Genomic DNA, 26,398 nt, shown 5'->3' on the forward strand with positions numbered 1-26,398 from the left:
TGTGTGTGTGTGTGTGTGTGTGTGTGTGATTGTGTGTGTGTGATTGTGTGTGGGTGTGTGATTGTGTGTGTGTGGATGTGTGATTGTGTGTGTGTGATTGTGTGTGTGTGGGTGTGTGATTGTGTGTGTGTGTGTGTGTGTGTGTGTGTGTGTGTGTGTGTGTGTGTGTGTGTGTGTGTGTGTGTGTGTGTGTGTGTGTGTGCACGTGTATGGCCTGCACATGCCACTCGGCTGGGGGAGAAGACGCGAAGGAGGAGATAACCTTCACGAAGCCCAAGGTCAATTTTACACGCCGAGATCAGGATACTACACACAGCTCGGGCACAATACAAACACCTCATCACAACAAACGCACAGTTATGGACATATGGTCCTGACACACGTATAGCGTGGGGGGTGTCCGTGTACAATGAAGATATGACGCGTTTATGAACTACTGTTGGTTGAATTGTGATTGCGTTCAAACGGTGCACAATGAACATTCAACTCTTTTTGTGGTCATTCTGGAATGTTCTCAAAGTTTTGCCACCAGGGGACAGAAGAACGTGACACAGCCAGGCGTGGAATCACACACACACACACACACACACATATATATATATATATATATATATATATATATATATATATATAATTACATACATAAATACATATACCAAAGGCTTTTTTCCCCATACAAGGGAGGTAGAAAAAAAGGAATAAACCACTCCCACCCATTCCATCCCCTACATAGGCTACTCCCCTCCCCTCTACCCTCACTCTTATCTTGGCACCTCCTGGATGACGGGTCATCCCTGCACCTTGTCCACTGCCCTGGGTCAGAAGCAGTGTCGCAAGACACACCACATCCACAGCAAGGCCGCTTCATTAATCGACGACCCCTCCTCTCCGTCCCCTTATGCAGAAAAGGAGAAGACGGGGAGAAATCCCTTCGGGCTGCGTCAATTTATTTCTCAAACATACTCCCTCATCCCCATCCCCCACCCAGTCCCTCTCATGCATCACAGCATCATCCATACACAACCATTCTCCATTCATCCTTATCTTCTTTTCTCTCCCGTCCTTCCTCAACAGACATTCCCCTCTTTCTCAAAACCCCTTTTACACCATCCATCCATCTCATTCTAGGTCGCCCCTTCATGTTCACTCCTTCCACCTCTGCCTTCCATACCTATTTTACTAATCTTTCTCTCATTCTTTCCATGTGCCAAACCATCACAATACTCTTTCGTCAACCCTATCTCCCAACTCCCTTTCCACCCCCGCTCTCCTCCTCACCTCCTCATTTCTCACTCTATCCAGCCCCCCTATCATACTTCTCAGTCAGACACCTCATCCCAAACACATTCAAACTCCTCCTCTCTTATTCCCTTATGTTCCATGTTTCTGCTCCGTACAGTGCTAGCGGCACAATCACTCCTTCATACAATCTACTCTTAGCATCCATTCCCAATTGTCTATTTCTCATTACACTTTTTAATCCCCCAAGGCATTTACTTGCTTCTCTCAATCTACATTCTACATCCACCTCCACTCCTCCCTTTCCTGCCACATTCGCACCCAAGTATGTGTGTGTGTGTGTATATAATATATATATATATATATATATATATATATATATATATATGAATGATCGAGATATGCTCTTTAAAGGACGAAGGGTTTTGTAAGATGAATAAAATCGTCTGGAGACAAATGATCGACAGTAGTCGCCCATGTGTCAAAACTGGACCAATAATATATGAGGCGTCACGTCAGGATATACCTAGGTACAGTTGGCAAAACTTCCAACTGGTCCACCTGCATGTGATAAACGTGGCAACAGCGCACGTATATTTCACGTACATACAAAATCTACTATTAGTTAATCAACCTTATGCTTCGCTCTCTGCTACAGAAGCGATGTTGCCATATCAACAACACATGAGAAAAGCAGGTGTGCGGCGAGAGAATGCCACTAATTTTATATGCAAATTTCATCAATAAATACACTACAATGAAGGGCGACATGGGGGGAAATGTACAGTTACTCCCAAGGCCAATGTTCAGCACGACTTTTAAACCCTTCAGTGCCGATTGGCACTCTTTCAAGTCCGCGGCACCCTCCCTTTAACAATAAAGGGATTAAATCACTTCCCCCATCGCACTGAAGGGAATAATGTACTGTTGAGATTAGCCTGTTCGTAATAAGATGGTGTCTCCCATACACCTGAATAAAATCGCCTGGCGGCAACGGGAGTAAGCAGGAAAGTACCACTCGGCAAGGAAGGTGGTCTTGTGACGATCAACCTTATCAGTCAGTCGTTATCTTCATCAACACGATCAGAAACAACTCTAATCTCGTTGAACGGAATAACCCAACTCCGTTAAACCTTTCGCATTGCGTTGTAACACTTGCCTGCCGCAGAGTGATTTTATTCAGCCATGGAGGGGAGGGAACCCACTTCCCATCCCCATCACCAACGGGATGTAACCTATCGCGATTAACCCTTCCACGACTCGAGTATTGTTCCAACTGCCGCCAGGCGATTTTATTCAAATGAAAGGGGGTGGGAACTCGTGAGAAACGGGAGAGAGAGATATAGATAGAGAGAGGGGGGGGGGAGTACCCGGAACATCTTGAATTAGAAAAAACATTCGTCGTCTACTGAAGATTATTTTGACTTTCTGAGAACATCACAGGGAGCTGAATAGAAGAGTCGGGCCGCCCAGCGATTTTATTCGGCCGAGCCAGCCGGGGAAAATTTCATCCTGAGGGGCTTATGTACTGATTTTGGACTGACTATTGCCACACAATTGCATTCTGATATGCGTTAAGGATAGGACTATCACCTTTGCCCGAGGTGCTCGGACTTCCAGGTCAAGTAGAGGTCGTTTGTTGCTGCTGGGATCGAAGGCGGGTCCGACACAGTGAGTAATTGGTGTGTAAACGGCGTTGGAAACCATGGCAAGACCATCAGGCTGGCCCTGTGGCCTATACGCAGGATCACACCAAAGAGGGAAAAGCGGCAAAACAGGAACCCCCCGGCAAAACAGGAACCTCGCGTCAATAACAAAGGACAAAACGCGTGGAATGGACGGGGACGGGAAGGGGTAACGGGGAGGAGGAAGAGGAGGAGGAACGGGTACCCGAGAGGGAGGGAGGGAGGGAGGAGGGAGAGGGGGCACGGGAAACGAGACGAGAAAGAGCATGGAGGGGGTGGGGGGTTATGGGGGGACGGGGGGGGGAGCGAGCGGGAGGAAAGGAGGCAAGGACGCGGCAATTGCGTAGTTCTCCGGTTGTTGGGAGCGAGAAGTGGTGGAACCAAGAAGAACGCAAGGCATAACGGGATTAACACACATGCGTATATTACTTACACACACGCACACAAGTAGTTTCATGTGCTCTGTCTGTGGCCATTTGGTGTACCTGTGGAGAGTCAACTAGAGCAGAAAGGTATCTGAGAAAGGTTACAAGAGTGGATACCCCCTCTCTCTTTCTGTGTGTGTGTGTGTGTGTGTGTGTGTGTGTGTGTGTGTGTGTGTGTGTGTGTGTGTGTGTGTGTGTGTGTGTGTGTGTGTGTGTGTGTGTGTGTGTGTGTGTGTGTGTGAGAGAGAGAGAGAGAGAGAGAGAGAGAGAGAGAGAGAGAGAGAGAGAGAGAGAGAGAGAGAGAGAGAGGAGAGATTCATCATAATTCTGGATCACGAGCTGGACACCATGGCTGACACCTATTAACCTATTGGGTGAAAGGTCAGAGCTCATTAGGAGCCCGCTCTATGGGTAATGCTGTAACCGTTGACACGTACAATACCATGCCCTTGTTCAAGATGGACAGTGACGTGTGTGTGTGTGTGTGTGTGTGTGCGCGCGCACTGAGAAACCCCAGACTTCTACCAAAGAAATACAGTATTACTTCTGCAGCGTCGTCTGTGTTAAAGGACTGGGACAGTGACGTTTATCTGGAACTGTGCCAACACACATACACACACACGTAACGCTAACTCCACTATGCGACTTGATGGCCTTCAACCTCCCCCTATCATCTAGTTACCTGAGTACGTTGATCAACACCGGAGACACAACACACACCTGCATCGAGGGTTGATCCTTGACCCAAGTTAGGATTGTTTACCCTCCAAAGACTTGCAAATTGTAACAGTAGTGCAATTGCTTCCCTTTAACCTCAATGTGTACGTGTGTGTGTGTGTGTCTGTGTGTGACAGTGTGTGTGTGTGTGAGATATATATATATATATATATATATATATATATATATATATAGAGAGAGAGAGAGAGAGAGAGAGAGAGAGAGAGAGGTTGGCTGCACAGTGTCTACTCAGCACCATTCAAACTAAGTCTGGAACTAAATCTAGAAAGTTAGTCTACTTGCAGGGGACAGACTTTAGCATAATGGTGTACGGTACTCAACGCTGGTGAAACTACTTTCACTCTTGGGCCCCAACTTTGCCACCACTCGTGTTCAACACGACTGTACATTCTGAAAACCAACCATATAATTTCTGTCTTGCTGAAGTTATGGCCCCTCTAACATTCAATATTACTATTTCTCTATTTCTAACGTCCCTGTGATGTCTTTTATATATTTTACTCTGGCCAATTCTATTCCACAGCAAAGGGCTGGAAAGAAGAAAAAAAAAAAAAAAAGAGAAAGAAAAATATCCCAATTCTGTTCACCATGTTCTCCCTCAGCTGAACAAAATATCAACACTGGATTGAACCAACTATGTACAGAGCATCACTGTATTGATAGTATTTAATCGGGTAACCGGGGTGTATATCCTATACTATCGCACCGAAGGTACTACATGCACTACCATCTCTTGTAATAGTTAAATTATTATTATTATTATATTAATTTATTAATTTTTGTTAAGACTAGTCTTCAATGATATATCAGAGCTTCTATTTTTATGAACAATCTCGCGCCGATGGCAGTGATAAAACAATATATTATTACATTCACTCTGTCGATCAGAGGACGATATAATAAAATTCCTACACCCACGGACTTCAATAATCTTATTTATAACTACATCTCTTTTAAAATAGAATTGGAAAGTAAAGTTTGGTAAAAAGAAATAAAGACAACCACAAATTTAACCACGATTTCCGAGAAAATATTCGTCACTTTTACGCAGATTTGTTGAGTCATCGGTTTTTTTTTTTTCCAATTCTTATTTTCCTACTGGAAGCAATACCTAATTCCAACACAACTGAACCTAAGGTAAGCAGTATAAATGAGCAATCAAAAATAGAAAAAAGTATAACCAAAACAGTGAATATAAATTTGTAAACAAAGAACCCTCCTTTACAGTTCTCTCCATCAAAAAAATTATATATATATATATATATATATATATATATATATATATATATATATATATATATATTGATGTAAGCGGAATAGGAAACACAGGAGTCTTAGTCTTGAGTTTATTCCTGACTAGTTTCGCAGGTATGCGAAACTAGTCAGGAATAAACTCAAGACTAAGACTCCTGTGTTTCCTATTCCGCTTACATCAACCTGTCAGAATGTCTCAATATATATATATGTATATATATATATATATATATATATATATATATATATATATATATATACACACACACGGAATGCAATAAAGATCATTTTATTAACAAATCATAATTATTATCTATTTCCCAAATAATTATACTCTAGTGATATTACAAGTAAATTACAAAATAAAAAATAATCCATTATTAATTTAACTCTTAGCTCCTTCAGAATTACATTAACACAATACAGGACCGGACTATCCTTCAAGACGGGGATACAACCTCAATATCCCTACACTTTAAAACCAAATATTTAACCAGCCTCTAATTCTAGGAATTTAACCCATACAAACTGTGTTTTGGTTACCTAAACGTACCCAGTGGCGCATTTCTGTCAAGACTGTGCAGACCAATATGATGCCCCCGTACCAGTCCCTCGATTTCCATACAATACCTGCACCCGAATCAACACAACCCTATCCTAACGTATAATACGTTCCCTTTTATTCTAAATGCCGTCAGACGATTTCTATTAACTTCTGTGGTACCTCTCCCGACGCCTTAAGCCTTCACTAAGAGCGAGTGTTTGATTCACCACTGTCTTGGATCACGTGTTGGACTCGTGATCGACAGCTATTACCCTCCCTAAAGAGAGCTTAGAGGTCATATATGACCGATCTATGGGTACTGCTGTGACCTTACACGCACACAATCTCCCCACCCACGAGAATTGGAGTAACGACTCGCAGCGCAGTGATACTTAAATTATTTTAGCCCCGGGCGGGATTCGAACTCGGACCGCTGTTGCAGCAGTTGCGAACACTACCACTGCGCCGTCGTGTGTGTGTGTGTGTGTGTGTGTGTGTGTGTGTGTGTGTGTGTGTGTGTGTGTGTGTGTGTGTGTGTAACCCCAGTAACCATATTGCATCTAAGATCAACTCTGCTGGGTTCGCATCAAGCGAACTCGCCCCTGCAGTGGAAGAGAAAGTTCCGTTTGAAGGATACACAGCAAAGTTAACTGCGTTCCAAAGTCTATATAAAGCCTCTCCCCGCGCAGGGAGGAGGCGGAGCTTACGAGTGACGTCACATCGTCCTGTCCGGGTATTCAATCAGAGTTCGAGGCCGCAGTGACGTCATGTCGACTATAAGGAAGGTTGTGGGAGCGTTACCCGTTACTAATAACACGGTTTGGGTGACGTCTGTATTGTTGTTGTTATTTTGTTGCTTTTGTTGTGGTGGCAGCAATTCCAAGATCTATTTTGACAAATCGTATCTAGTATGCTTTTCTCTATACGAACACTTTTTAAGTCTATGTATAAAAAGCAAGGACTTCACCGAAAATGGAGCAAACAAAACAACTCGAAATTTAGGTCAGCTATCTCAAAGTTCTCTTTACGAAAGATTTCCAGAAATCAGAAGGAAAAGAATTCCAGAGCCTCCCAGCGGAAGGAAGGAACATACTCGATTCAAATAACTGTCCATAACTTTTACCGATTTGGCTATATCAATCGTGGAATCATGTATTATAAATTTCTCTTTGAGTTTTATATAAGGTTAGGCATTAAATCACAACAGTTCTTACGGTAATCTGTAACTGAACACAATTTCAATTCCCCACGGCGGAAATCATAACTCAAATGTGTGTGATTCACCATGGTCTTGGATCACGTGTTGGACTCGTGATCGACAACTATTTCCCTCCCGAGAGAGACCTCAGAGCTCATATATGACCGACCTATGGGTAATGTTGTGACCTTACACGCACGCACACACACAGCTCCCCGCCCACGAGTTGGAGTAACGATTCTCAGCGCAGGGATACTGAAATTATTTCAGTCCTGGGCGGGATTCGCACCCGGACCGCCGTAGTGGCAGCCGGGAACTCTAACACTGCGCCACGTGTCTGTGTGTGTACTTATCCCTTCGTATAAATAAATCCATTATCTAAAGGACCGAGTCACACTAATAGCAGCATTCTTTGAGTTCAATAATAACGTCTTAACTCTCAAAAATCTAAGAAGTTTTCCATTTTTTTTAGATATATCTTAGATGCACAGGTACTTGAGGAAAATATTAATTCATTTAAATTTGTGTGAATAGTACAACACAAATTAACACCCACGACACACAATCTGAAATTTGTCCACATTAAGTGAAAAATGTTGCTTGGGTTTTCCCTAACCAGACATTTTGTGATTTGGATTCCGGATAAGACGACGTGACGTCACACAAGCCCCGCCCCCACGCACGAGGCCCGTCCTTGTATATTTGTATTCATCAAGATTGTCTTTACTATTATGCCATTTTTTTGGTCTGCAATTCTCTTTTTCTTTTAATGGAAAAATATTATTCCAATAAAATATTAACAAAGGAAAATTAAAACATTGGAGAAAATCTTCGCCTCCAGATTAAAACAAGGAAAGATTTTTTGCAGTTTAACGCGTAGTAGTCCAGAATAAGCGACATGACGTCATAACACGCACACGAAGCGTCAAGCGAGTAAGCAACTGTAGAGAGCAATATTCAAGGGCATCGTGTACCGTGAAGGTGATTTGGTAGTGTTCGACGCTAGTATCTGTAGTTATTATAATCATACTTTTAGGCAATAACGACAATTTCCCTTCTGAATCATTGCTTGTCGTTTCAACACAGTACATCTTTTCTTCACATATTCTAAAACAAAATTTGAAAGAAAATGTCAACTGATAACTCACCTAAGTACGCCAATTCAGAGAAAATCAGAACTACAAACAGATTTTCACTTGAAAATTTAAATTCTCAAGTTTTTCATCATTAACAGTATTACATTTTTTGTGCACTTCTGGCTTATAATGGAAATAGCCATCTCAGATACTAAATAAATTAAGAATACACCAAAAACAATAACTAAAGATACATATGCATATTCCTGAACCAACTTTGCAAGTACACTTCCCCGCATATTATATATATATATATATATATATATATATATATATATATATATATATATATATATGGGCCGTGCAACCCACTCGTATAATGGCGGAACGATGCTAACTGCATTCCTATTGCTCAACTTTAGTCATCCCCAAAGAACACTAAGAAACGGCGTCAGGTCATTCTCAAACGTGAGGTCACGCCAGGCCTCTAAGCTACAACCTACACCTTTTTTAAACGAAGCCATTTTTCCCATCATTATTTCAGTTCTGATATATATATATATATATATATACATTATATATATACATATATATATACATATATACATATATACATATATACATATATACATATATACATATATATATATACATATATACATATATATATATATATATACATATATATATACATATATATATATACATATATATATAAATATACATATATATACAGTATACATATATATATGTATATATATACACATATATATATACATGTATATATATACATATATATAAACATATATCTGTATATATAAATATATACATATATATATGTATATATATATATATATATATATATCTTACTTTGTTCCCTTCCTACCGCTAAAAAAAAAGTAACAAAACGAGCTAGAAAAAAAAAATCATAAACCAGAGATCTGCATAAACACAAAGGAAATTTTTGGCACACCGTCGAGTTCAACATCCACCCTTATTACAAGAAGACGAACACAACTATGCTATTCATCCAAATACGAAGAAATCCAAGAATGAATCATGTATGTGGGTGTGTGCTCATTCCTATTAATATTATCATGATTAATATTACTATTATTATTACTATTATTAATATTAATATTAATATTAGTATTATTATTAATATTACTGTTATTAATATTACTATTATTAATATTACTATTATTATCGTCAGTTTATTTGCAGTTCATTTGCGGTATTTCTTCAATGGTTTCTTTGGCTGCCGTTGGATGATTTTATTACTCATATATGCGACATCCACTCCGTATTAAAGGTATAGGTCATCTACAGTAGCTCCTTGCGTACCGGGTGGGACTGCTACTTCGATTCTAAATGTCGCCAAGCGATTTTATTATTATAAGTCTCCATATAACACTCATCTTGATAGCATCGAATTCTTGCATCCGAAATGTTGCAATGCAACTCTGAAACCATTGTTCTTTATGTCCAAACGAGGCTTTGTCATTACATCCAATGTGCATACTGCGTGCGCATCCCAACTCCCCTCCCATCTCTCTCTCTCTCTCTCTCTCTCTCTCTCTCCCTCTCTATCGCTCTCTCCCCCATCTCTATCGCAATGTAGAATGGAGTGTGCTGAACGGAAGATATTTATAAATCTCGTGCACATAAAAGGTCATATAGAAAGAGAAAAAATATAATGTTTGTGTCATTATCCCCTATTGAGAGAGAGAGGAGGACTGGGAGGCAAAACGCTCATGACAAAAAACACACAAACTCGATCCCCCATGCGCGCGCGCACACACACACACACACATACACATCTTAACTCTTTCGTTATGACGACGTATAGACAGAGGACATAAGAATCTGGTACAGCATGTTGCAAATGACAATGATGTCTTAAACATAGGCACTGCTCAGTTCGCAAATTTAGACACATAGTTGGTAACCGTTGGTCGGATACTTATGAGCATCGTAAAATACGAGCCGTAACAGACTTACGACATCGCTTACCCCCAGATAGTAATGTTCTGATGCATAAACAACCTGCTAACTCCATCACGTCACCCTGTGGCATAGTCTGGAGCTAGTTGACAAACGCCAACAATGGCATGGACACAGCTCATAGAGCTTACTTTCATATATCTATCCCACGTGTTGTCGCCCATTTCTGTTGCGGCACTATTTAGTTGTTTTCGAAAGACAACGAGATAAAGTCTCTCAGGAATCGGTGCTGGCGCCTGTGACGTCCCTGGTGGGGGAACAACGCCCGACGCCGCGCATCCAAATTTTGACAGACTTTATAAACGGAGCCAAAAATGGCAAGCGCAATTCAATCCCCGTAATTGCTGTGGGATGCGCAGAGGGGTATATCCAAAATGGGAAAACGCTCGCTACTGGAAAGGAGACGGCGGGAGGGAGGGAGGGAGGGAGAGAAACAATATGGGGGCTATTTCCAGTGTTAAGGAAATATAAAGCTTCCAGCAGCCTTTTACGATTTTATTCTGCTTACAACCAAACCATTTTATTGGTGGAAAGCTATTCCAAAGCGACGAAGGACACAATGTCGAACTAATTTTACGTTCAATTGCGAACAAAAAGCAGCTACTGTAAATCAAGAGGGATGTGTAACACTTACCCCATGTGTGCCGTGGAACACGATACTGGGCTGAAGAGAGACGGAGTGCTGAAAAAAAAAAACATATATAAGATACATTGAACACAAAATGTATATATTTTTCATTACCTGCAGGTGCTACGGTGGAGGGGGGGGGAGGCGATGACTGGGTTCTGGATGGATGTGTGGTGATGCATACTTTGATTCGGCTATCCCCCTTATAAGATGGAAAGGCTCTTTAGTATGTACGTATTCCCCCTAACCATGTTGACATATACGAGCTGTCACAGGCAGCGACCCGAGGCTGACAGCTCCGTCAGTAGAAGTACATGAGTGTGTATGTCACATAACACGCGATCAGCGGAAGCAGGTGTCGGAAGGAAGCAGGTGAGGCAGCACGGGCAGCAGCTGGGACGTCATGATCAAACTCCACTGCAACTCACAGGTTCGCGGGGCGAACGCAATACAACACAGCCCACCCCCACACACGGAAGAAGGAACCCAGTGATCTCCGTTTTATTCAATTTTATGTAATCTTATTTTTATTTATTTATTTATCATTATTTTTTAAGGGAGGATGCATGGGTCTTTTGATTTGTAATTTATTTCATGCGACCCCTTCATGGTCACTCTTAGTTGCCAAAACTACTTGATCTCGCCTTCACATCTACCCTTCTTACAGATACACATCATCTACCATTAAAGGTAGTGAAAGATGAGGAGCCTACGGCAAGAAGCGCTGAACAGCTGCGGCCGAAGCCGTCACCTCTGCCCTGTTATGCGCTTTAGGGAATGTTGGGGCAGGTAACAGTCATTGCTGGGAATCAGGGAGGAGTGAGAGATTCGAACACACAACAAAGTGAATACGAGACCAGCACGCTTCCGATGACTCCACCAGCACACATCTAACATTAACCTGAACAAAATGTCTGAAGGCGTCCACGTAACGAAAGAGGTGGACTGGTGCCGACAACACTCCTCCACCTGTGCAAACCCGAGACTCCCTGTGGCCTCAAGTTGGACCTTGGAATGCTCCACCGACCATCAGGACGTCAAGGTTACAGAGACATAATGCGCACGGAGAAGAAATTGGTCGTGGTGGCTGGGTGGGTGGTGGTTGGCAGTGATGATTACTGTGGTAAAGATGTTGTTGGTGGTGGTGGTGGTAGTGGTGATAGACAGTGATGATTATTGTGGTAAAAATGGTGGTGGTGGTAGATGATGGGTGTCGGATGGTGTTGGTGGGTCTTGGGTGGTGTTGATGATCTCCCTCCGCAGCCTCGGGGTTAACTCCAACCGTACTTGATTAACCCTTTCGCTACGACGAACCACTCCAGCTGCCGCCCGCTGATTTTATCCAGGTTAAGAATCTGTGCAGTCTCCAGTCTATCTGCTCCGAACTGAAGCGAATTCACGGGGAAACATAGTAGTGGATATCCGGGTTGTGAGCTTCCGGCGCGCGTGTGTGTGTGAGACAGAGGGTGAGAGAGTGAGAGAGAGAGAGAGAGAGAGAGAGAGAGAGAGAGAGAGAGAGAGAGAGAGTGAGAGAGATATAGAGATAGATAGAGAGAGAGAGAGAGAGAGAGAGAGAGAGAGAGAGAGAGAGCCAGCACGCGTGGCGTGTATAATGGCAAGGACTACTCAAACTCCCTTTGTGACTTGGTCACTGACCTTTGTTAAGTCTTGCGGGAGTCCATAGTACGTACTAAGGGTGCGTCCCCACCAGATGGCGCGTCCAAACCCCGATTACCATAGTGATGAGGATGAGGCAAGGGCGGCAGCATCACACTACATTCCCGGAATTTCGTTCATACATATCATACTGCCTCTATTTCGGGAGTTGCGTGGGGGTATACCATAAGAGAAACTACACAATACAATATATCACACACAGGCTCTCTCTCTCCCTCTCCCTCTCAGTCTCAGGGTCCTCCACTGAGGAAGAGAGAATTTGTATCCTTAACGTGGACAGACATCGTAAGGACCATAGAAGCCCTCTTAGTAATGTTCAGCAAATTGTGCTTCCGTGCCGACTCTCTGTATAGGCAAACTGTTCCAGCTTTACTCCCTGACCCGTTCCTACCCAGACTGCTGGAACTATGCCTACATACATACATAGTCTCAACGAGAGATGACCATTGTCAAGCTTCAAACACCAGTTTTATAGCCTTGTTTACTCCCATTGCCCCACTCTCGCCCTACATACAATATATCTTCTACCTGAAGGACTTGTGGGTTAATTCGATGGCAATTTGCCAGTTATCTAGGGGCCGCGGGTCTCCTCGAAGAGAAAGGAAGGGGGTTAACCTTTAAATCGACCTATACCCTTAACCTCCATCTGGATAACGTTTGTGAGTTATCCTAAACACGAAGAACAAGTACCTAACCGTTTACCGTTATCATTTCCATCCGTACTTAGTTATCTCGAGTTCCTCTCACTCTTAATTATCCTCTTTGTGGTTTAGTTTCCTAACTAAAACTTCCCCTAGATGCGCTCCCTTTAACTATGGGTTATCTAGCATTCTTCTCAGTTATCTTCTTAGTGTGGATTGAAATTACTATAACTAAACTTAAATAATACACTCCCTTTAACTCGAGAGTGGCCAGCGGATCTCCCTCCTAAGACACACTCCCTTTAACGAGAAATAAACACGTTTAGTCTATACGTCATAAAATCAACTGTGGACAACGGGTCTCTTTATCAATATAAACACAGCAACACCTAACACTATTCTATCGATTACATAAATAACACAAGTATTTCAAAACAAGTACTCCCCCTAACTCCCCCCACCCTCCACTCTCACTTAGAATCGTTTCCCAAGTGGTTTGTGAAATCCACTCATGACATCCAAAAGTAATTCATTTCAGCGCCAAGCCCTTCTTTTAATGTCCCCTGGATGATTCAGCATTTTTGTAACCGCCAGATCTGGTACCGATACAATTCATGGGTAACTCACGCTTCCAGGTTGTGTCTCGCAATCTCCCCCTCCCCCCCCCCCGGTTACCAAGTTACCCAAATACCATCAGGGTTGGCTACGAGCAAAAAGTAGCGCATACTGTACGCTTGTCTCACATACCTACTCCTCTTGCACTTTTTTGTAGCCGACTTACGAACTTATGTGTCTTATGTACAATCGGCTACAAATATAACGTTCAACAATCACCTACGTCTTATATACACAACAATAACAAACGTATTTAAGTCGATCATTTACGTTACGATCAAGACTATGATCTCGTAAATTTACGAGCTCGCAAAGATTATATATGATCCCATATCTCGCAAAAAAAGACACCAGTCATTGTATATATTTACAAGAGAAAGTACCTGCACATGTTTGGGTTATTCATTCAGGTTGTAGATTAGACCTATTGTCCCCATGAAAAACAAGTTTCAGGATACACATACTCAGATAGTGTTGTATCAAGTTTTTGTAATAAGTGGTCTAGCCCTACGTCCGCACATCGAGACAGAGATAGAGTGTGGAGGGAGAGAGGGAGAGATAGAGATAGGGGGAGAGAATGAGGGAAAGAGAGCAAGCAAGAAAGGGTGCACCAAACCTAAATAAAAAAAAAGACAGCTATTGGTAGATAAAAAGAGAGAGGGGCACCAAACCTTGGCAAAAAAGAGAAAGACAAAGAAAGAGAAAGAGAGAGAGAGAGAGGGGAGGCTCCAAACCCTGGCAAAAAGAGAGAAAATGAAACCGATTCTATTCCGCTTGTCGCCAAGAGATCCTATTCATCTCCACAAGATCCCCCCCTCTCCCCCTCAGTATCGATGGGGGCTAGAGCCAGTTTTAACGCAACCCCTTCTGTACCGGGTAGCACTTTTCCTGCCTCCAAGGTATTTTATTAATCCCCGTGGTACCCCTCTCCCCGGTGGCAAAGGTACTTACTTCACGCCACGTCCTCATACCCTATCTACCGGGTACTACCATCATTCCGTTCCGTCTACCACATTCAATCCCGTGGCGACCCCCCCTCCTCCTCCTCCTCCTCCTCTTTCATCGTGAAGGACTGAATCGGCCGTAACTCCCGACGAGGTAGCAACTTTCACTTTCTTCTCGAAAAAAAAAAAAAAAAAAAAAATCTGTGAAGGTAGCCAGCCAGGTAGGCTGGCAGGCAGTCCAATCTATATCTCAACAATTGTCAAGTAGTCTTTATCCATTATACATATTTGCCCTTATACTGGGGCTCCTCGACGTGGGGTCTAGAGGTCCCTTTGTGCGCCATAGAGTTTCACACGTGGGTCCTCTAATACAGTGGGGTTTGCGGATGCAAGGCAAATTTAATCCATGTTCAAGAACAGCAATGTATAAATAAGGGATGCGTGAGAAGTTAAGAATTCCTGGTATAATATCGATGTGCATGTAAGGAAATCAGTTAAGATAAATCACTAGATAACGACAAATGAAAATAAATTAATAAATATATACATAAAACGAAATGTTCAGGTTACAAAGAAAATGAAAGAAAATCACGAAAAGTATATTCAATTATATATATATATATATATATATATATATATACATATATATATATTTATATATACATTTCCATACGACTTCATACGTTACGTTCGTACGGACCAAACACTTTGACAACAAATAAAACATAGTGCTGAGTAAACAAACCAAAAGAAACACGTATATTGTAATAAATGTTCTACCCAAAGTGAAAAAAGTCAATTTGTAACTACGTCTCTTTTGCCTATCTGTGATGGTATCCAAGACTATTCGCCTATTATTTTGAGATGGTCAATTGGGCGAGACATGGGAGAATCCACCCCCAACTTCAACCACATACCAACCCCCCCCCTAAAAAAAAATCAATTAAATAAATAATAACAAAAATAAATACCATAAAAATAAAATAAAATAAAATAAAATAAAATAAAATCCCTGTAAGTTGGATCTCCAACACTTTCCCAGGAACTCTTAAGATCGTAAAAGTTTAGCGATTCCTGAATCCGGGTCCTGGCCAGTCACGACGCGAACTCGGGATCAAATTGTAAAACCTGAACCCCTCCTACACGTGTTTCAATGTGAAAGAAGCCAACGAGCGACCTCCTGGTCCATAGCGAGGGAGGGGGGGTTTCTGGTAAAAAAAAAATACAAATAATAATAATAATAAATAAAAATAATCAGTTTATTGAGTTCACAGTGATATAGAGATACCTTGACAATATACAACTTTTGTTCATTTTAGAAGCATTCTAATTTGAGTACATAATGTGCACGGGGTACTAGGTGCCATTGTCAACAGATAATATACAATTTTTGTTCATTTTAGAAGCACTCTAATTTGAGTACATAATGTGCACGGGGTACTAGGTGCCATTGTCAACAGATAATGGTGCGTTTGTGCGTTTGCGTGTGTGTATTTACCTAATTATTGTATACAATAAAGGAGCAACGCTCGTTGGTTCCCGTCTTATATTCTCAAATTTTCTAACATACCTAGACTCAAATTCATGTATGGTTCATTGTGTGTGTGTGTGTGTGTGTGTGTGTGTGTGTGTGTGTGTGTGTGTGTGTGTGTGTGTGTGTGTGTGTGTGTGTGCGTGTGTGTGAAAGAATTAATGTTAAAGATAAAATGAAGATGAAGATAAATGAAAGAAAGAAGATAGAGACTGGAGAGAATTTTTTAATACAATTCTGACATCTCTCAATAATCTCAAAACTTAAAAACTCACTTCCTCTTGAGTATTTTCTCCCTCTCCGCTCTTCCACAAGGAATAAAATGACCACATAAATTAAACAAATAAATAAATAAGCAAACGTATTACATACGAACATATATTCGCAACCCGGGTAGGGCAATGTGACGTCACGGGGCAGAAAAGGGGGTTATCCCCATTTGCAGTTTTAACTGATAGTCTTACCTGAACAGGGGAACTTGCGCTTGTAAGGGGGGCATAAAGACGTTATCACACTGGGCTATTTTTCCTCCGACTGTTGGTATGCTGGAGGAAAATAATTTTACTCCAACATATATTCTATGTATTTTTGTTGAGAAAAAATAGTTTGCCATTGTGGTTTTGCGGCGGAAAAGTTCTGGTGGGTGATACCGCCGATTAATTGGAGGTTGGAGGATAAATAGCCCAATGTGATAACCCTTTTACTCTTATTGAATTTTAATTGAAAGTTACCTAAACGACGAAACTGAGCATTTGTAGATCAATTACGTTAAAGATTAAGTTATTACGTGTTAAGTGGGCTCGCAACGGGAGGAGATGACCAAAACAAAAACAAAATTCAACGACATGACGTCATGTCGTCCTCGGACTGATTTCGGTTACAAGTCGATATGACGTCATTCGTATGCCCCACCTCCTCTTGGCATGTAAACATATTCTGTATACTCAAGACTATGATACTAACAACCACGTGGAGTTGGACATTCGTAACTTGAGTGTTACACCCTGTTCTTCAAAGTCTAAACAAGAAAAGGTCACTTCCCTTCAAAAAGAAACAAACGATATGACGTCATGAGGCGTAACAGTCGACTGACTCGAAGCAGTCCAACCATGACGTTATGGTTTTCTTCTCAAAGTGAACTGACCTTTTCTTATATCGACTTTGAACAACCATTTATCAAAACGAGGCGAATATTCTCTTCAGATTTTGTGCTACCGTTTGGATAGTAATGTTCAGATTTGATCGAATATTTTTTCACGAAGAAAAACAATTAATTCTATAACATCTGAGATTTGCAGCAAAAATAAATCAAATAAATTAGATAAAAAACAATTATATCAATAAAATCAAATAATAATAAAACAAATAAATAATAATAATAATTCTAAGTATAAATTATACGAATACATAAAAAAAAGTGTCCCATTTCTATAGTGCTAGTCCAACCCCCAGCGTCAGTAAGGCGACACATTCAAGAGCACATCGAGCCACTCATGGCCCTGTGAGTGACCCCACTCCTAACACGTGTCACCTCATACTCCCAACTACCACAGTCCTGACGACGTGACGCGATCCTACACCACGCCCCTCCATCCTTTACGCAATAAGCGAGTGCATGGCACTATTGTGAAAGTGTGTGTGCATGGCAGGCAGGGATGGTTGTCGCCTCTCTCATGCATGGGGGAGGGGGAGGGGGAGATGGGAGAGACGGGGAGATGGGAGAGACGGGGAGGAGGGAGAGGGGGAGACGGAGAGGAGAGAGAAGGGAGAGAGGGGAGAGAAGGGGGTAACTGGGAAGAAAGGAAACGATAGAGAGAAGGGGGTGAGGGCGGGAGAGTGGGTATGAGGGGGAGGAGGAGAGAGAGGGGATACTGCATCAGAGCGACCTTTCCCACAGTCCCCTCCCCCCAATCCCCCCTGGGGAGGGGAGGGGAGGGGAGGGGGGATGCTGTGGCGTCATCACCGCCCGACCTCATTAAGTTGTCGTTGTCTTCACTCGCGGGATTTTTTGTTGTTTGGTGAACTGCTATTTGCACTAAATAAATTAATTAATATATGAATAAATAAACAAGTAAATAAAGACATTAAGAAAAACGAAAAAGGGAAATAAAATTTATATTTCAAAATAACTAAAATATAATAATAATAATAATAATAATAATAATAATAAAATAATAATAATAATGATAATAATAATATTGACCTAGTAGCCGCCTTGATCATTCACTGTGGTGTATCCACTCAACGCTTCTAAGAATCCCAACATTTCTAAGAATACCCCAACTGCACGTTTCTAAGAAACTTCTCAAGTTTCTGTTCCCAAGAATTCTCGTTCCATCCTCAAATTAGCTATTTTCCACAAGAAGAAATCTTCAACTTCGTTTTGAAAATATGATGGCAAGATTTTCGCCTCTGCAAGGTAAACAACAAATGCTTTCTCTATCAATGGCGCCATGAAACAGCTACAATATACGTAAAAAATATATATACATATATATATATATATATATATATATATATATATATAGACACATACTTGTGTATACATATAAATACACACACGCGCGCGCGAGTGGTGATCCTGCAAGACGTCTGAACACCAACCGGCGACTGATGCCCTCCTAGTACCCTAAGCCGGTAACGTGGACACGTTCCCATACTAATACGACACAGGTGTTCAATATCCCTTTCTAAAAGAGATGTATGGGGACGGCTCGAGGACAGTTGCCAGCCAATGTGGGGCTGCGGGTGTGTCCATGTGGTGAAAATATTGTCTCAATTATGCTATCATTATCATCATTAATACCATTATCATTAATACTAAATTATTACTATTCATATCTTATTCTGGCTACCTTCAAATCGAAGAAAATCAGTAAAGGACAAAAAGAAAGAGAGAAAGGAGTGAGGGTGGAGATAGGAGAGAGTGGATGGATGGATGGATATATACAGTATATATATATATATATATATATATATATATATATATATATATATATATATATATATAGAGAGAGAGAGAGAGAGAGAGAGAGAGAGAGAGAGAGACGAGAGGGTGAGATGATACTGAACTGGGATGAGTGAGCAAGGTGGGCAGGTGTTGTTCAGAGCGCCGCACATGTTGCATAACCTTCATTACATGAGGGTGCGGTGGGGGTGGAGGAGGAGCGGGGTGGGTGGAGGAGAGAATGGTATGGAAGAGGAACTGATGGAGAGAGAGGGAGGTGAGATGGGAGCGGAGATGAGATGAGATGAGAGAGGGGCAAAGTGGAGGGGAGGGATGTGGGAGAGACGGGGATGCATGGGAGGGGATGAACAGAGGGATAGGATGTGATCGAGAAAGGTGGGAGGGGAAGGAAGGGGAGGCTGGTAAAGAAGCAAGGGGGTGGATATTAAGAGCAGACAGTGTTTTGTGTGTGTGTGTGTGTGTGTGTGTGTGTGTGTGTGTGTGTGTGTGTGTGTGTGTGTGTGTGTGTGTGTGTGTGTGTGTGTGTGTGTGTGTGTGCGCCCACCAATTTTAAACCATGTGGGCGTTCCTTGCCTCACTCGTTCTCATCAACTTCGCCATTCCAGGGCTTCACGCATACATAGTTAATTAGTGCACATGCCTGTATGGTTCACCACGGTCTTGGGTCACGTGTTTGATGAGAGCTCAGAGCTCATACATGACCCGATCTATGGGTACCGCTGTGACCTTATACTTATACATACACACAACTCTTTGCCCACCAGAGCTGAAGTGCCATTTCGCAGTGCATAGATGCTGAAATTTTCACCCCTGGGAGGGGAAGTGAGGGAACAGGGGAAGGGGTAGGGGAAAAGGGGTAGGGAAAGGTAGTGGAAAGGAGGGGATCAAGTTACACTAACAGTTGTACTTTGATGGCACTATGCTCTTTGAAGAAATACGCACACAATATATATATGTATATGTATGTGTATATATATATATATATATATATATATATATATATATATATATATATATAAAAGAAATATTGTGGTCGTTATGAGGACGACCGAGCACACACACAACACGAAGTGTGCGAGTCGATGTGTCCAAGTGAGATGAATGAGACAACTGCTTTTCAACACATGCAGCTGTACTTCAGAGTCGGGAGTTATCTTCTTATCATGGGGGGTCCCCGTTCCCCCATTCAGTGGCACTACTCCCCCTTCCCTCCATTTATGGCACTGCCTCCCACCCACCCCCGCCCCATTTTTTGCTCTTCTTCCACCCGCGTGACAATGAAGGGAAAGTTCACATATCTAAAAATCCCATCGACATGAGAGGTGTAACCAGCGATGCTCTCATTGAGGACAAATGGGACCGATGAGGTGAAATCATATATATATATATATATATATATATATATATATATATATATATATATCATACTATTGACCCACTTTCGGAGAATAGGCGAAAGTAAAAATATCCGTATATTTCACATTACTTTGTGATATATATATATATATATATATATATATATATATATATATATATATATATATATATTATACTATTGAATCACTTTCGGAGAAGAATAAGCGAAAGTAAAAATATCCGTATATTTCAAATTACTTTGTGATATATATATCACAACAAAGTTATGTCTAATCATACGAGAATGCCAAGTGACTAGTCCATAGGTATAATCATGAATCTAAATTAAAATAGGTATTCATCCATGGCAGACACTAAACATCTCAGACCAAAAATAAATAAATAAATAAATAAACAAATAAAATAAAATTCACCTACCCTTCCTTTATGCACTATGGGAGCTCACCGACTTACTCAAGAGAAAGCGAGAGCGAGCGAGCCAGAGATAATCCTGAGCCCAACACCCTCATTGTGGTGATTGGTTTGACGACGGCATCATCACCACTAGACAGTGATACTAGTGATACTAGTTTTCGTCATCGCGTCGCGCGCTGGGTACCTAGTGATACTAGTGATACTAGTTTTCGTCATCGCGTCGCGCGCTGGGTACCTTATCAGCCCATAACACTTTCTGTCTCGTGAGGTCGTCCTTTCTGTAATGGATTCGCGATCTCTGACCCCCGTATGAATTGACCCTTGTTTAAGGGAAGGCGGGAACTTAGAGGAGGCGTATGTTTCCCACGTGTCCCCATTGGCCATTTCTCCCATACAGAGAGATTTTTAGCAAATCAAAATTAGTTGTAGGAGGAGCTTATATCATGAAGAGCTTTCTTCCTAGCCAACATCTAAGTCAAGTTCAGTCTGCTCGGACACTCAAAAGTATTCAGTTAAAGTTGTCAGAGCTCTAAACTATTATATATCAATCTAGCCTAAAGCTATGTACAAGTGATTCGTTCAACGATCAGAGGTTACAGTTGGAACTGCAACCAGGATTCACACAAGGTCGGTGTCTATTAATTAAGTCCAGCCTCCCACATCCGCACACCCGTACACAGCACAGTCATTATTTTGACTCTGAAGTAATAATATATCAATAATAAAAGTCACATATTTGAGAAACACTAGTCTCATTCACCACCAAATGTGAAGTAAAAAACTATATGTATAAAGTTTGTTCGTGTTCCTTGTGATCTAAACTATCTTGGCCAGCTACCACCTACCCATCTATATATTTATATTTAGTCGTAAACAAGGAGCGCGACATTGGTGGCCCCGCGGTGGGATAAAGTTCCCTGTATACATTAACGATTAAAGTTACCTGTATACATTAACCACAAATACATTGCTAAACAATACACTCGTGAGAGGAGGACATTGTTGATGAGCATGTTTGAGATATTTATGAGCATATATGAGATATTTGTGAAATATGTGACTTGATATATTTATACATATATATTTAAAAAAGGTGTGCTTTGTGACATGAAAAATCTATATACCTGGCGTACTCCCCTAAAAACATGGTGTCAAAGAAAAATTGTTGTAAGAAATTTTTGACGATTCCCCTAAGGTTTCGAAATTATAAGCGGGCAATGTTGAATGAAACCTATGAGGATATCTATTATTAGCGGGCAACATTGAAAACTATGAGGATATCTATTATAAGCGGGCAACATTGAAAACTATGAGGATATCTATTATAAGCGGGCAACATTGAAACCTATGAGGATATCTATTATAAGCGGGCAACATTGAAACCTATGAGGATATCTATACCCTTACGTTTCACATGCGGCAATATCGGAATAAATTTACGAAAAATATAAAATAAACCGAAAGAGAAAATCGAAAGAATTTGCGGGCAGAAATAAGAAACCAGTGAGGATGTCGTTTCCCTCTCTATTGAATGTATGTGCGGGCTACTGTATGTATTAGCGGGCTGATGTATTTGCGGGCTATGAAGATATTAGCGGGCTATTGAATGTATTAACAGCTGCATGTATTAGCGGGCAAAAACACAAACCATTGTAACCAAGGTTCAATGGCATTAAACGAGAATTATGAAATCACGGAGGAAGTCGGTTCCCTCTCGGTTTGAAAAATACATAGAGGAAGAAAATAACCTCGGTTTGAAATATATATTGAGGAAGAAAATTACCTCGGTTTGAAAAATACGTAGAGGTAGAAAATAACCTCAGTTTGAAATATATATAGAGGAAGGAAATTACCTCGGTTTGAAAACACATGTGTCGCGATCTAAAATTGGAAAAATAATCAGAAAATATTTTGGAAACTATTTTTGTAAACCGATGTTCCAGGTTATACCTTTACCTAGGAAAAAAGGAAATACGAAAAAACGATGTTTCAGGTTATACCTTTTCCTAGGAAAAAAGGAGGTACGAAAAGCGCGGTCGTGTCCAGGTTATACCTTTACCTAGGAAAAAAGGAAATACGAAAAAATCTATGTTGCAGGTTATACCTTTACCTAGGAAAAAAGGAAATACGAAAAAACGATGTCCAGGTTATACCTTTTCCTAGGAAAAAAGGAGGTACGAAAAGCGCGGTCGTGTCCAGGTTATACCTTTACCTAGGAAAAAAGGAGATACAATTTTTTTATGTTGCAGGTTATACCTTTACCTAGGAAAAAAGGAGATACAAAAATCTATGATGCAGGTTATACCTTTGCCTAGGAAAAAAGGAGATACAACAAATAGAAAGTCCCGTTATTAAATGAATTCAAAAAAGGTTACGTGCGGTCGTGTCCAAGGTTTATGCCTTTCCTTGATGCAAATGTAAGTCCCGCCAGAAAATGAAATGATTTCTAAAAAAGGAAAACGTGCGGTCGTGTCCAAGGTTTATGCCTTTCCTTGAGGAAAATGTAAGTCCCGCCAGAAAATGAAATGATTTCTAAAAAAGGAAAACGTGCGGTCGTGTCCAAGGTTTATGCCTTTCCTTGAGGAAAATGTAAGTCCCGCCAGAAAATGAAATGATTTCTAAAAAAGGAAAACGTGCGGTCGTGTCCAAGGTTTATGCCTTTCCTTGAGGAAAATGTAAGTCCCGCCAGAAAATGAAATGATTTAAAAAAAAAAAAAAAAAAAAAAAAAAGGAAACCGTGCGGTCGTGTCCAAGGTTTATGCCTTTCCTTGAGGAAATTGTAAGTCCCGCCTGAAAAATTAAATTAATTTTAAAAAGGGGTTTGCGCGGTCAAGGTTATACCTTCCTTGAGGAAATTGTAAGTCCCGCATGGAAATAAAATTTATTTTAAAAAAGGATTTGCGCGGTCAAGGTTATACCTTCCTTGAGGAAATTGTAAGTCCCGCATGGAAATAAAATTTATTTTAAAAAAGGATTTGCGCGGTCGTGTTCAAGGTTATACCTTCCTTGAGTAAATTGTAAGTCCCGCCAGAAAAAAATAAATGAATCTTAAAAAAGGGGTTTGCGCGGTCAAGGTTATACCTTCCTTGAGGAAATTGTAAGTCCCGCATGGAAATGAAATTTATTTTAAAAAAGGATTTGCGCGGTCAAGGTTATACCTTCCTTGAGGAAAATGTAAGTCCCGCCAGAAAAATTAAATGGCATGCGCGGTTGTACATTTTTCAAGGATGAACAATTCCCTTGGTATATCGGTACCTGAGGTATGCGCGGTTGTACAAGTTTCAAGGATGAGAAATTCCCTTGGTATATGAGATCAAACAAAAAAACTGTGTGAAACACAATGATTCCTCGGTAAGTGAGGTTTTGAGGTTGAAACTTTCCCTCATCGAAATTATGCATGATACAATTTAGTGAGGAAGCATCATTCCCTCAATGGAGACAGCCCTTCATGACATAAAATAGTAAAAATGAAATCACTCTTCAATATATAAAAATCCCAAGAATTAAAGTTATGCCGTGGAATATTTAAATCCCGCGAGTTTGAGTTAAACCTCTGTAAATGAATGTCCAACATGTTAAAAGGAACAATATAAGTGAAGTCTTATAGCTCTATCTGTGAGAGGAATTCTCGCGTGCTAAGATTTAAACGAGGTTGACGTTAAATCCTCGGTAAATTAAAGCCCCATGAATAAATAAGGACAAAAAAGTTGTCCTGTGATTGGGATTTGCGCGATTATACAAAAAATTTGAGTTCTCCGTTACATTACGGTTTTCTATATTTCAACAGCTATTGAGACCGACATTCCCTCAAAAGCTGGACAGTTACAGTTCCTGTTAAAGGATATTATATGACCCAGGCGCACGCGTAATACAAGAAACATCTTGTACAGATGTCAGTGGCAAATTAAATTGCTTGTGTCCTAATGACAACCGTCGGTGACTGATTTATATACCACAACGGCAGTTACGGTCAGCAATAAACCTATGCATGTCAGTGTAGTGCGTCTCGGGTTGTGTACATGCACATTTCTGATGCATTGTCTCGGACTTGTGAAAAACAGGCCACACTGTTGCCTTAAAAATCATATGTATAGATATGAAAACATAATCTATATACTTAAATAGATGTTTGCACCCATACAAAGGAATGGAAATTGAGTTCCCATTAAAAGTGAGGATATTAAGCGGTGCTTTCGCGGAAATAATATAAAGTTCCAGAGATGAGGACGTTGATGTATTGGATGATGTTGTACATATAATTAGCATTAATGCTAATAGTACAAATTTATTGCATCTAAAGGAATCAGGTTCTTCTTGCACATTGCCTGCCCTCTCTTTCGGCTATGGATGAACTGAAATGTTTAACATAAGTAGTTTGCGTGTTCACCTATATGATTTCAGAACCTATTAGCCAAATATTGAAGAGCTATGTCTACATTACATAAAATTGGAATAAACAGATTATCTTAATTTTCTGCATATGTCAGCCGTGACCGTGAGTGATGAACATATGTCAATTATTATACCAGAGATTTCTGCATATGTCATTACGTTATACCAGTGTCATAATTTGGATTCTGCCTACGCTTCGAGACCATGGTTTAACTTGAATAAATTGGTTCAAGGTCTACGTATTGCTGTTGCCAAACCCAAGACAATATTTGCCAAACTATTTGTCTCATGTCAAAGTGCCGTACAACCATTGACACATGATGCAACTTCCGCGTGTTATATGAATACCGTGTTTCTGCTCAAATATTGCGAGCATTACACAAAATGAATTATTCTAATTCAAGAACAATATTAACAAGGAACATATTAAATGAGATGCGAAGCCCCATCTGATTTAAATCTTCGCTCACACCGCCGCGATTGAATTCTTAAGGACACCATTAACCTGTTATGAGGGATGAGTATGCCAGTTGATTGAAACAAATCTGTTTAGTCACAAATGACTAGGGTGTTGGGAGTGACATTGTTGGACTTGGACCTGTATGCCGCGATATCATTCTTCATCATTCCTCGCGTCCTAAGACGGATAGACAAATTACACATCGTTGTTTTCACAACGATTATTTGGACAATTGTGCTGCCTCTAAGACTGTTTTGCAGATACGTAGCGGACCGGTCCCATAGAATTTGGCCAGGTGCTGAGACAACTCTGCAGCGGACTTGTCATCACCTTTGACCCGAGTCGCCCGGTTTGTGGGAAAGCACCCACGCTATTCTCCTTTGGCCTATCGCCCGGTTTGTGGGAGAGCACCCACGCTATTCTCCTTTGGCCTATCGCCCGGTTTGTGGGAGAGCACCCACGCTATTCTCCTTTGGCCTATCGTCCGGTTTGTGGGAAAGCACCCACGCTATTCTGCATTGGACCACAACTGAGGCCCTGTCTTTGTTGCCTCAGGGATAATTGGATCACATTGAGGCCCTATCTTTG

The 26,398-nt window shown here is 41.0% G+C and overlaps 1 protein-coding gene across 1 annotated transcript in view; it reads right to left on the reverse strand.

Moving 5' to 3' along the window:
• The window catches only part of Su(Tpl) (Suppressor of Triplolethal), a 279,849-nt gene that overhangs the window by 94,250 nt on the left and 159,201 nt on the right, over window positions 1-26,398 (reverse strand). Inside the window, exon 2 of the mRNA XM_076178513.1 lies at window positions 10,798-10,845. Within this exon, the coding sequence (XP_076034628.1) occupies window positions 10,798-10,845 (48 nt within the window). The remainder of the gene's footprint in view (window positions 1-10,797; window positions 10,846-26,398) is intronic.

Source organism: Oratosquilla oratoria, chromosome 41, assembly GCF_046742065.1.
Source record: "Oratosquilla oratoria isolate Oo_2021 chromosome 41, ASM4674206v1, whole genome shotgun sequence".
NCBI classification, from domain to species: domain Eukaryota; kingdom Metazoa; phylum Arthropoda; class Malacostraca; order Stomatopoda; family Squillidae; genus Oratosquilla; species Oratosquilla oratoria.